Source organism: Glycine max, chromosome 5 (assembly GCF_000004515.6).
Source record: "Glycine max cultivar Williams 82 chromosome 5, Glycine_max_v4.0, whole genome shotgun sequence".
Lineage (NCBI taxonomy): Eukaryota > Viridiplantae > Streptophyta > Magnoliopsida > Fabales > Fabaceae > Glycine > Glycine max.
This window is the reverse complement of record NC_038241.2, coordinates 4,104,559-4,116,606: the sequence shown is the minus strand read 5'-3', so window position 1 is coordinate 4,116,606 and position 12,048 is coordinate 4,104,559. Positions and strand designations below refer to the sequence as shown.

Genomic DNA, 12,048 nt, shown 5'->3' with positions numbered 1-12,048 from the left:
TTCAACTCAACTAGCATAGTAATTAGTGAGACATCGATTTGCATTAGAAATATATACATAGGCACTTACATGTCATATAGATCGATTTTTATTATTTTTTTACTGCAATACGGGTCAATTTTTTTATCAGCTAAATAAAAATATTATGGATAAAATGTATAAGGTATACTTGAAAGACCCTAATGAAAAAAGACATGAAAGAAGATAGTGGTTCAACTGCTACATTAACTCAGTTGCTGAAAAGAAGGTTCTTCTAAAGGGAGTATAGTCCCACCGGTGGTGGGCTGGTAGTTTAGTGATAACGGGAAGGCTAGCGAGACAGAAGGTCATGAATTAGGGTTCGAATGTTCTTTTTGTTTTATTTATTTATTATTATTTGAGGTAAAAGATGATAATTCATTGAGATAAAATAGAAGAGGCAAATAAGCCTTACATCATCTTCTACAGTAACCAAAACTTGTGGAGGAACATCCTCAATCCAAACAAAATCCTTAACCAAAAAGATTAATCTCGCTAGGGAATCCGCAACTCTATTAGCTTGCCAGTTAGCAGAAACCAAAGAATTTTGAGAATTCTGGTTTAGCAACAAAGCACAATCATGAATGAGACCATCAAAGTAACTATAAATAAAAGATGATCCGTCTTTCCAAGCAAGGAATAAACGTTGACAATTTGTTTGAAAGACACAATGGACCAACGACAGATGGTGGGCAGTTTCAATTGCCCAATGAAAAACATAAGGAAGAACCTTTAAAGCCGCTACTAGCACCCCGAGCCCTAGGCTGTACCCTCTCCCTCACGGGTTGAGGCATTGGATGTTCTTTTCTTTGAAAGACATTGTTTGAATGAGCAAGTGATATTTAGATACCCAAAATTTACAAACATTTCGCAAACACTTTTTTTCTTCTTTTTCTTCTTGTCATGACATACTATTAATTTTATCGATTACTTATTTCTTATATCATCCTATCACTACTCCCTTTGAATGAATAAAAATAGTGAAAAGATTATAAAATACCATTAGTCATTTTCACCCCATTTCATAAGTGTCTCTTAAAAAGAAAACAATTTTAATAAAATTTATATCTATTAACACAAATTCCATTTTTTTTATTTCGTCTAAACAAATCATACTTCATCCCGCTCAAAATAACTGTAATTTTAACTTTTGAAAAAAATTTAAATTGATTGATATTCTTGTTTTTTTAATATGATATTAAAACATCTATTTCAATTTTATCCTATATTAACAAACGTTGTCTTGGAAGATTTAATAATATATTTATTACAATTAAGAGAAAAAGATATTTTAATAAAATTATGTGCTAATAAATATTAATTCTCTTAAAATATTTTTTGATTTTTGTAAGAAAATCTTAACAATTAGTATTTTGAAATGGAAGGAGTATTTTTGTTTCTCTATTTCCTCCCCGGCGGTGGCATAAGAGAGAGCATTAAATAAGTGAAACAACCGAAGACAATAATAATTAAGAGCTCGACACAGATCAAAGAAAAGTCGAAGACATGTAGTACTGTACTAATGCAATTGCAAGCTTAGATATAAAGTCATAATAAATACTTGCGGTGAAAATATAATTTTTACGTAATACTTCCTCGGTTTCAAAATTATATGTTTCAGAAAATATAATTATAGTAATTTATGTATTTAATATTTTTTTAAAATATATATAACCTTTCTTAAATATATATATATATATATATATATATATATATATATATATATATTACATAAAAAACAAATGATATAAAACGAATGAAGTATTTCAAGTAAAAATTTGAGGTATAGATTGTTTCTCCTGTATAGATAGTAGTATCATTTACTTTCAAGGTAGTGTTATTTGAAAAAAAATACTACTAATTATACAAATTATTAAGACAACATAATTTTCTTTGTAAAAATTACCTCTGATTAAAGGAGTTAGAGTTTAGTTGTAAATTCATTCACTCTCGTCATCTCATTTATTTTTTACCAGTCTCGTCATCTCATATTATTTGTCTTTCAAGATAATACACGTTTCTTAAAAAAAATTATTAATTGCACAAATCACAATAATAAAAGTTATTTTTGACAAAAATATCTTCAACAAAAAGAGTTAAAATATTGTTATGAATCAATTTAAGCATTTAAGTGAAATATTAATTAATGAAAGTCTTTTTAATATTATTTTTTTTTGTTTTTAGGGGTTATAGTGACACTTAAAAACTGTCGTTATAGTAATTACACGACGAAAATATTTCAGAAAAAAAATAATTTGTCAGTTGTGACTATTAAAAATCATTATATTAAAATAATAAACGATGTTAATCCTAAACTGATGATGAAGGAATCATTTTAAGTCATTTAAAACTAATTAAATGACTAAATTGAAATAAAAGTGTATTTTAGGCAGAATTTTTACCAATCTAATAGTTTCATGGTAGGTATTAAAAAATTTATAGGCAAACAAACAAAAGACCAATTTTCAAAAGAAATGTCCATGTTCAAATGTTGAGTTGAATCCCTCTCATGCATGTGTGCATGTATTTAGTCAATGATAACAGTGTTCTGTCCGAAACGGGACTGCAGGTCAACAAAGCGCCACTAACGTCTCCAAGGCTCAAAGGACCTTTTCTCTCCCTCTTCATAATTTTGGTCAACTCCCAACAAATTTCCATGCCATTTTTCAGTGTTGTGCCACCCCCTTTATTCTCCATTTTCCTTTCACAAACACAAACACAATTCCAAGTTTGAGCAATGTTGCGTTACCAAATGCTCGATTCAGCACCCTCTTTCCTAGACTCCCTCAAGACACTTGAGACTGATATCCAACATGCCAATGTGCTGTGAGTTCTCTTTTTCTCTCTTTCGTGTTTTGTTGCTATGCTCATAGCATAGTAGGGGATACGGTTTCATTTTGTGAACTGATGTTATTGACATTCTATAAGTCAAGTTCACCCTTACCATGCCTCTTGAGTAGTTGTAGTTTAGTGAAAATTGAATACTCAATTTGTAGAAATTTCACGTTGAGTAGCGATAGAGCTTTATATAAACGAGAGACTAACTCTTGTCTTATGAATTAGATTTTAGAGTCAAATTAGATTTAAACTTAAATTTTAAAATAAATATATTAAAGTCTATCATAGTGATTATTGTTTGATATATCCAAACATCGTCACGAAGATATGTGTCAAATATTTCACATTAATTAATAAATAATAATATACTATCATCAAACCAAAACAGTATATATAATTTAAATAATTTTCACCTTATAAACTACGTTTTGAGATTGAATTAAATTCTAATACAAATTCTTGACAATTAAAAATCAATCTTGTTGCTAACAGGACAGGGCATCTATGTGACCTTGGCACTGTATCCATTTAATAATTTTAGGTTAGTTTACTTACATGTAGGAACTGAGAATACTTATAAATTTATCATAAATGTTGAGATGATTGGATTAGGATATACTATATTTTGGTTTAAATTTGATACCATTTGCAGGGCAGCTTCTATTCCAAGGGGCAAGGGCAGGGCTTGCCTTCAAATGAAGTTAGTTTACAATAAACTGGCACCAGTTTTTCTGTTCTTATTTCAATGGATGGATTACTCACGCTCGTGTCTATCTGTGCTCTCTACACATTTGAATCTTTTACCGAGTAGTTGCGTACAAGGTTAATGTCTCTCCCCTTCTTTCTTATCTATGCCTAATTCTTGGCTTCTTTCTTCAATTTTCTTATTTTTATTGACCTATCTTTTTTATTTTTGTTTTCGTTTCTAGGTGCACAGCAATGGAAAGTCAGATATCTATTCTAGTGGAAGGAAAGCAACCATAAGGGAGTTCTACAGTAAGTGCTAACCCTTTCTTCCGCTTACATTCACTATGTTACTGCATATAGAAGGTTGCAAACTCACAATTTACATACATGGATGCCATGAAACTATTAATATTAAAACTTCAGTTCCTTGAGTACTTTTGATATTAAAATTTCAATTCAATAATGTGTATAATAAAGGTTTACATTTACATAAGTTAGATGAACTTCAGTTATTATTAGAAAATAGTACTAACAACATTTAAGTAACTGCATAAAAGTTTTGTCTTGTAGTATTATTGCATTTTGCTTTATACAATTATACCCCCCTCTCCCCCTTTGATATACTCAATTTAGTGGTGTAAACCTTGCATTATTGTTTACTTTTCTTTATGAAGGAGTGAGCAGTGAGTACATTCAATAGTGTTCTCGTTTTTCTTTCAGCGTTTAACTAGATGCATTCATTGATCTACAAAATACAGATGTTATATTACCCTCACTTCAGCGCCTTCATGGTGATTTAGTAGAAGCTGACACTACTCAAGAAAATGATCACAGCATTGAGATGATTTCCAATAGGAGTGAAGAGGATAAGAGGAAGTCATCTGATTTGGACTTGGAGAGAGAACATGAGTGTGGCATTTGCTTAGAGTCTTGCACCAAAATGGTTTTTCCTAATTGCTGCCACGCCATGTGTATAAATTGTTACAGTGACGGGTAATCATAAGCTCAATTTCCCTTAAATTAACTTGTAATTGTTGTTATAAGAATGGAGTTATTCTTAGCAATTAATATTTAATACATCTTTTATTTTTTTTAATCTCTTTATGATACAGGAACACAAGGTCAGAATCTTGTCCATTATGCCGGGGAAGTATAAAGAGTTAAGTCGGGGGATTTGTGGGTTCTAACATGCACTAGAGATGTGATTGATATACAACCCATACACACAGAAGATTTGTTGCGTCTCTATCTCTTTATAAACAACCTTCCCCAATATACCCCAGATGCTCTTTTTCTTATGTATTACGAGTACTTACTGTAATTGAAGAAAAAATGTTAATCATATGTTTATAGAGTTCGTTCATTTCCCCCCTAATCTCCTTGATTTTATTTGTCGAGTTTTCAATTGTTACAAATTTTGCGTGTATTTAACCATATATCATAAAAAAATGAGGTGACACTTACTTTCAGATTTCTTATGCATTAACATCTTCCTTGTATGGTTGAGTAGAAAGGAAAGAGAAAATCCTTATTGAAGTGGAGATAAACAGAGCTATTAGTATTAATAAAGCGAGATATGTATACCGAATATGTCTAATTTATCTATAGTAAAAATGAGGTTAAACAATTATTATAAATATCAATAATTTTGAAATATATAAAAGAATGTACTAATAATTTGCCATGGAGTTGTTTATCTATATTTTTTGTGAAATAAGTTAGACAACCCCTATATTTTCTCTCTTGTATCCAACATGAGCAACAAAAATTAGATATATTTTGTTTTAAATATAAATAAATCTCAATTAATTTGACTTTATTTAATGATGAATAATTTAGAAAAAATATTTTTAAAATGAGATTGATACAATTAAATGATTTTTAACTATTTTTTTTATAAATGTAAAAGTATTCTTTTTTCTTATAATGAGATAAGATGAAATATGTATTTATTAGTTATAATTTATATGATGATGAGGAGATCCACTACCATTTCAGGACTGGTAATTGTGAGGTAATGTACAGTATATGTTTATTAGAGTGCTTAAAATTCCCTTTTTATAAACACTTCATATTTGCAGACTGGTAAAAATGTGTTTTGGTCACATATGGTGAGTTGTTGTTGTATTAACAAATTAACATTTATAGATTAAAAGAAATTGTGGAGTTTGAATTAATGCAGCAAAATGCAAATGACCAATTACCGTACTGAGAGCAACAGAAGGGGATGTATTCATGTATAATATCTATCTTTTTCAATTATTATGGCCGTCGACTTAGGTAAGCATTAAATGTTCCCCAATGTTGTTAATAGTAGTATGATTTTGTGTTTGATGTGCTCCTTTTAATTTTTCTTTCCTAAAGGAGGTAACTGTCCACAACCACCAGCATGTGCTAATTACTTTTGATCAAGTTCTGCAAACATCAAGCAGACTTGAATGCATCAGACTGCAATGAACGAAGTCAAAATTATGGCTTGAATTTAATAGTATGTGACTATGTGGTATTCTAGATTCCTCCATCCTTTAATTCCTTTCACGGGTTCCAAGAGGCCTACCCTTAATTTGGAAGAAGTAAGGCCAAAAATGTATGTTTAGGATTCATTTTTCTCTGACTTTCTCTGAAACTCTCCACCCTTTGTCTTTGAATACTACATCTGAATTCAAATATAAATAAAAAAAGTAAATGACATATTTATTCATTTATTTTTCTTTTTTTCTAATTTATTCCTTTATCTTTAAAAAAAACTAATTTAATTCTTTATCGTATTGTTTCTTCGGTTTAGTTTTTTATCTTTTTAAAAATTTTATTAGTCTTTTATTTTTTTTTCAGTTTGATCTTTTATCTTATTTTTTATTTTAGTTTGTCTCTTTAATATATTTAAGATTAATGTTATTAATTATTTAAAAATAATTTTTTTGGTTCAATTTTCTTTCCTTTCCCTCCATTTCTTTTTTATCAAAAAAAATTCATTCTTAAATGATTAACACATCAATCCTAAATGAATGAAATGATTAAACTGAAAAAAAAAAAAAGATAAATAATCAAAATAATTTTTAAAAAAATTAAGAACTAAATTGAACAAAGAAAAAGATAAATGATCAATCAAATTAAGAACTAAATTGAACAAAGAAAAAAAAATAAAGGACCAAATATGTCATTTCACCTTAAAAAAATCTAATTTTAGTAAAATACTCTAAGTAAATTTGATTCATTCAACTCTATTTAATGTTACTCTTTGATCCTAGATCTAATTATCTAATTTATTAGATTTAAGGAAAATGATTAATTTAATTTATAGTAATAAATATGTCTTAAATTTATATTTTTGTAAAATAATTATCATTGTTTTTAGTACTCTTTTCTTTCTTTTCTTATTATTTTTCATTTCAATATCTCTTTCAACCATGGGAATTTTAATTTAAAAATAATTAATATAAAATATCATGAGTCTTCTAAAAAAAAATAAGTATAACTTTTTATTTAAGTCTTATAAATAATATAAAAGGAAGTATTACTTTAAAAATATCCTTAATTTAATTTAAATGTGAACAAAATCTTCAATAAATATGATCAAGTGCAGTTTAAGAAACATGGTTCATTTTTATATGAAATGAATAAAATTAAATAAACTTAATTAATATCCTTAATCAATATGAAATTAAATATTTTTATTTATAATCAAGTCCAAAAGAAGTATTGTATTCTTTAGAGAAAATAATTGCATACACTACTTTTTTTGGTGTGTACAATACTTCATATGATAGTGAGAAACTACACCAAAAATAAAAGAGAATTATTAAAAATATTGAAAGAAATTTTAAGAATAGTCTTATTAAATAAAATAAAGTTAGTTGATAAATTTTTTAATCCGTGAGAATAAAAAATGGATACTATAATAACTTTGTAACATGTTTAATCAATTGAGCCAAACTGCCTTCATAATTAGTTGATAATTACTTTTATTTGAAACCAATCCACTTTTTTTTTTTTTGCTTATATTCAAAATCAGATGAAGTACTAGTACACCACTAATAGTTGACATTAAAAAATAGCATATTTAAGAAATTATTAATTATGAAATTCTAAAAATCAATAATTTTATAATAAAAAAGGGTAAAACATCTAAAAATATATGAAGGCGTAGGAATTCTTTGGGGCAATTAAGTTTTTCCCACATTCACGACCTCAATTCTTTACTCTTAAAAGCTTAACTTCTATGCATGGAATGTGTAAAGAGTTTTTAAATTGTAAAGTGTCAACTAATAAAAAATTATGGTTAATATAATTTTTAAATAATTTTTGTAAAAGTTAATAAATTCATCCTGATAATTTTTTATTGAATAAAATTATAAAATTACATTTTCTTTAAATTTATTTGTAAAAAGAAAAGAAAAAACACTTTATTAACCCAAAATCAACTAATCTAAACAAAGTAAGCACTAGCTAATACCGAGTTTAAGACAGCCTTGGCAGATACTAATACAAATACAACATATTCCTTAGAACTTCTCATCATATATGATGTGCAGAGGACACAAGTTGTAGCAAAACAGGTAAGACCTGATTCCCTCACTTATAGTTACATTAGCTGATGCATTAAAGTCATAGGGACAAGCAAATCCCAAATACTAACCATTCACCCCACCCTCTCCTTTTTTTCCAACAAAAAATTAAACGGAGGTTGGGTGAAATTTCCTTGCAAAAACATACTAGAAATTACTTTGTACATGGCCTCCGTGAGATGAACACCATCCCAATTGATGTACTGAGAAGGGCTTGAACACACAGTGGCATTAGGTGTGCCACATGTGGCAAACACAGTGAAGTTATAAGGTGGTTCTCCTGATCCACAGCAAACGTTGAAGGTCTCTTTGAATCCGTATTTGCTTGGATTCTTCATGACAGTGCGGTAGGCATCATAGTAATCAGCATAAAGTATGACAGCTTGAGGGTACTGTTTCCTGAATTCTTGTAATTTGTCTTGTAGCACAAGATTGTGGTAGTAGCTTTGGTTGTTAACACTTTTAACACATCTAATGTCATCCCTATCATCTGGAGGAGCCAGGTACATGGACAATGTCAAGCACCCAGTTAGAGGCATACCCTGCACAACTAGGTACTTGGCACCCTTCTCAAGCAACGTCTGCAACGCAAAGAATGAATATTATAAAATTAGGATTAGATGATCTGTGCACAAAATTTCAAGTTTTTGAGTTTTAACTACTTAGAATAAATTAAAGAACAATTAGGACAATAAACGATACCACAAAACTTAGATGAAGATCTATAGATGCTTTTAGTGTTGTTTTTCAATTGAAATTAGAGTTTCTACCTCGATAACTCAGTTAATAAAAGTTTGAATTAAAGGTCAACACAAATTATCGAGGTGAAACAGCAATTCTGATAAGAGAATAACACCAAATACAACTAAAGAAGTGAGACTTCAATTTTGATGGGAGAGCAACACAATAAGCACCTAAAAAATTATTTGTAAATTTTGTCCTAAATCATACCTGTAAAGCTCCTGAGACACTGCTGATTGCAAGCTTCCTTATGGTCTCATCTGAGACAGTAGATCCAAGAGTGTAGGCATAGTCATTGACTCCAATCTCCCCAAACCAAAACAGAGTGTCATCAAAATCATTACACTTTGATTCTTGACATTCCTGGCTCTCTAGGTACCTGTTGAACCATATCATCTGGGTTTGGATGGACTGAGCAGTGATATCAAGGGAGAGGTTGTGCTTCACAAAGAACAAATGGTTTATGGCTGTGGAGCCAGCAACAGCAAAGTTAACACCAAAAGTGTCATTGCCTTTGCTGTGACGGTAGGGGGGCAAGTAAGGCAGTGAAAGTGCTTCAGCTACAAAATCAATCACAAGCCTACCATCTGAGTACCTGTTTGTGGAGTGGTTGAAGAAAGTGGTGCCGTAGGGAGAGTTTGAAACATGACCAAAGCCACTTGGACCTTCGGCATTTTTGGTGTTGCCAGTGTCTGTGAAAGAGTCTCCAAAGGCATAGACCCTTTTGAAGGGCCTTGTTCGTCCCTCCTCTGTTGCTGCAGATGCAGCTGACAGAAGTGAGGACAGTGTGCAGATGGCAATTAGGATGAGGATGGTAGAAGACATGGATGACACACAAGAAGCCATTTTCAAATGGTATACCTTACTTGGTTTCCCACGAGTCTTTGCCAGTTTAGCTAGAGTTTTCAGCTTATATATACAACAATTTCATTACTTTAAGGTTTAAACATTAAGTCATTAACTATAACGAATTTTACTTTTAGTTTCTTATAAAAAAATTACTTTTCCTGCTGACATGTTGTTTATCTGAGTAAAACTAAACAAGGTTGAAATCTTTTAGATAAAAAAATATATAATTAAAAAGACTATTTTATTAGAGATAATAATCAGGTTTTTTTCTCTCATGAACTATATAATTGGTAAATTTAATAGACATTTTCTATCATATTATGATCACCCAAAAAAAATTACTTTTACTATCATTTATTTTAATGGTCGGCCAAACGGTAAGCACTTAAAACAAACTGTATATTGTACAAGGACATAAAAGTAAGATTAAAAAACAAAAATGTTGGTGACATATTTTTCTCCTAAATAACCTATTGTCAACTACTAGAATTAGACTCCTTCATGTTTTATAAGTGTTCTGAATTACAAAGGAAAAAACATGTATAATAAAAAAAATACTTAAAATAATTTGACTTAACTTTTATGAAATTTAAAAACTACTTAAAATTGAAGTTAAAAATATAAATACAAATTCAATGTTAAGATTATTTAATACCTTTATAGTTCTTTTAAGTTTAAAAATTATTTTCAAGTTAAAATTTCTCAAATAATATGTTTTTAGATTTAATAACTGAAATAAAAAAAGAAAAGGAGAAATAAAAATAAATAATTTTTTTAATGTTCTTTTATGAAAAAATTTCCATTAAAGAATAAAAGTAAGAAATAATTTGGACCAAATAAAAGGAATATAATTCTTAAAACAATTTCATTCAAAAATAAAAATTTATAAAATAAGAGTTATTTTTCAAAACTAAAATTTAGAAAACAACAAATTACGTATTGTTTTCAAGACTGTCCGAGCATTGTGCTTTTGTTAGTGTTACATGAGTCTCTTTTTTTGGTTTATGTCACATAACGTTCTACAGTAATAGTTATTTATCCGACCACTGCTTCTGTGGAATAAAATGTATTATTATATTATTTTATATTATTATATTAAATAAAAAAATATTACATTTTAATGCTAACTCACTGGTGTCTATTAAAAGTGTGACACTGTTAGGGTGTAACTTTTTCCTTACTCTTTTGTCATGCACCGTCTTGCAGTGCAGTCTATGCAGATCTAAGCTAGTAGTGTTCATCTTACATTAATAATCCTATTAATACTTGTGGTTTGAGAGGGGTAGCTGGGGAGCTAGACTTATTAACTAGGTTGACATCATAATATTTTTTTATAAATGCTGATCAGTTTTTCTTGGAAGATATATGATATGACAGCATAATTTTTTTTTTACATTTTCTTATAATTTATATGATAAATATTTTTTATTTTTATTGATTAACAAAACCCATAGTTTTTAAATAAAAATGGAGATATTTAAATTTTTAAAAATAAAATCTAATAGTACAAATTTGTATTTAATAATATAAATGGAAACTTACTAACAAGTGGTACTTTAAAAGTACAGGTTGAAAATTTAGTAAATATATTTTTATTAAAATCAAAACTAAATTATATTATTAATATTATATATTTATTTACTGGTTATTTAATAGTAGCATGCTCTTGCGTTTTATAAAAAATACAACTATCTCTTGCAGTAAAAAAAAAAAAAGTAGTATGCTCCATAAATATATTGGTGAGGAGATTGATTAGGGAAAAAAAATTAAATCATTGAATTTCTAATAATTGAGGCATTAAATGAGCATGTTGGCACCAGACCAACTGTTTTTTCACGGTGATTTTATGGTGAGCGGCGGGAGAAACATCCGTACCGTAGCCCTTTCTTTTGTTATGTTGGAAGTAAATTTGCGAGCCAACTTTGGTTACTTTGGTGTGTCATTCATTAATGGCCAACAACGACCACTGTTTACCATATTAGAAGAATTTTGAATTTAATTTTTTGTATAAATATTTATTTAATTGTTTGAAAGAGTCTAAAAAAATCATTTTATGATATGTTTACAAGCTGTATTTTTATATATAAATTATATATTTTAAATTACTTAATACATTTTATTAAAAAAATATTATTTAATTATTATCAGTTTAACCATAGATCGTTTAATTTTTAGTCATTACTTACATGAATTCAATGACCGGTCTATTTTTATAAATATCGGTTTAGGGAATATTATTTTTTTTTTTGTTTTTGGACTAAGAATTAAATAAAAAGAAAAATAATTTGAGGATAATATCCTCCAACGATTGAAGGATCTTTGTTGTGGACTATGCAATTTGAATAGTAAA

At 28.7% G+C, this 12,048-nt stretch overlaps 1 protein-coding gene and 1 pseudogene across 1 annotated transcript; one reads left to right on the top strand and one right to left on the bottom strand.

The window, feature by feature from the left end:
* Window positions 1–2,596: 2,596 nt before the first annotated feature.
* Window positions 2,597–4,903, top strand: LOC100787245 (E3 ubiquitin-protein ligase AIRP2-like; annotated as a pseudogene).
* A 3,117-nt stretch (window positions 4,904–8,020) lies between these two features.
* LOC100791667 (GDSL esterase/lipase At3g48460) lies at window positions 8,021–9,748 on the bottom strand. Its single transcript, XM_003525578.5, has 2 exons — window positions 9,060–9,748; window positions 8,021–8,689 (listed from the first exon to the last, which is right to left on the bottom strand). Exons 1-2 carry the CDS (start codon window positions 9,693–9,695, stop codon window positions 8,183–8,185), a joined length of 1,143 nt encoding a protein of 380 aa, XP_003525626.1. The 5' UTR covers window positions 9,696–9,748; the 3' UTR covers window positions 8,021–8,182.
* Window positions 9,749–12,048: the final 2,300 nt, after the last annotated feature.

Excerpts from the sequence above, each read along its gene's own strand:
- LOC100791667 (XM_003525578.5), bottom strand. The coding sequence starts at position 9,695 with ATGGCTTCTTGTGTGTCATCCATGTCTTCTACCATCCTCATCCTAATT. Across the intron at positions 8,690-9,059 it reads GTGTCTCAGGAGCTTTACAG|ACGTTGCTTGAGAAGGGTGC; the intron begins GTATGATTTAGG and ends TTTGCGTTGCAG.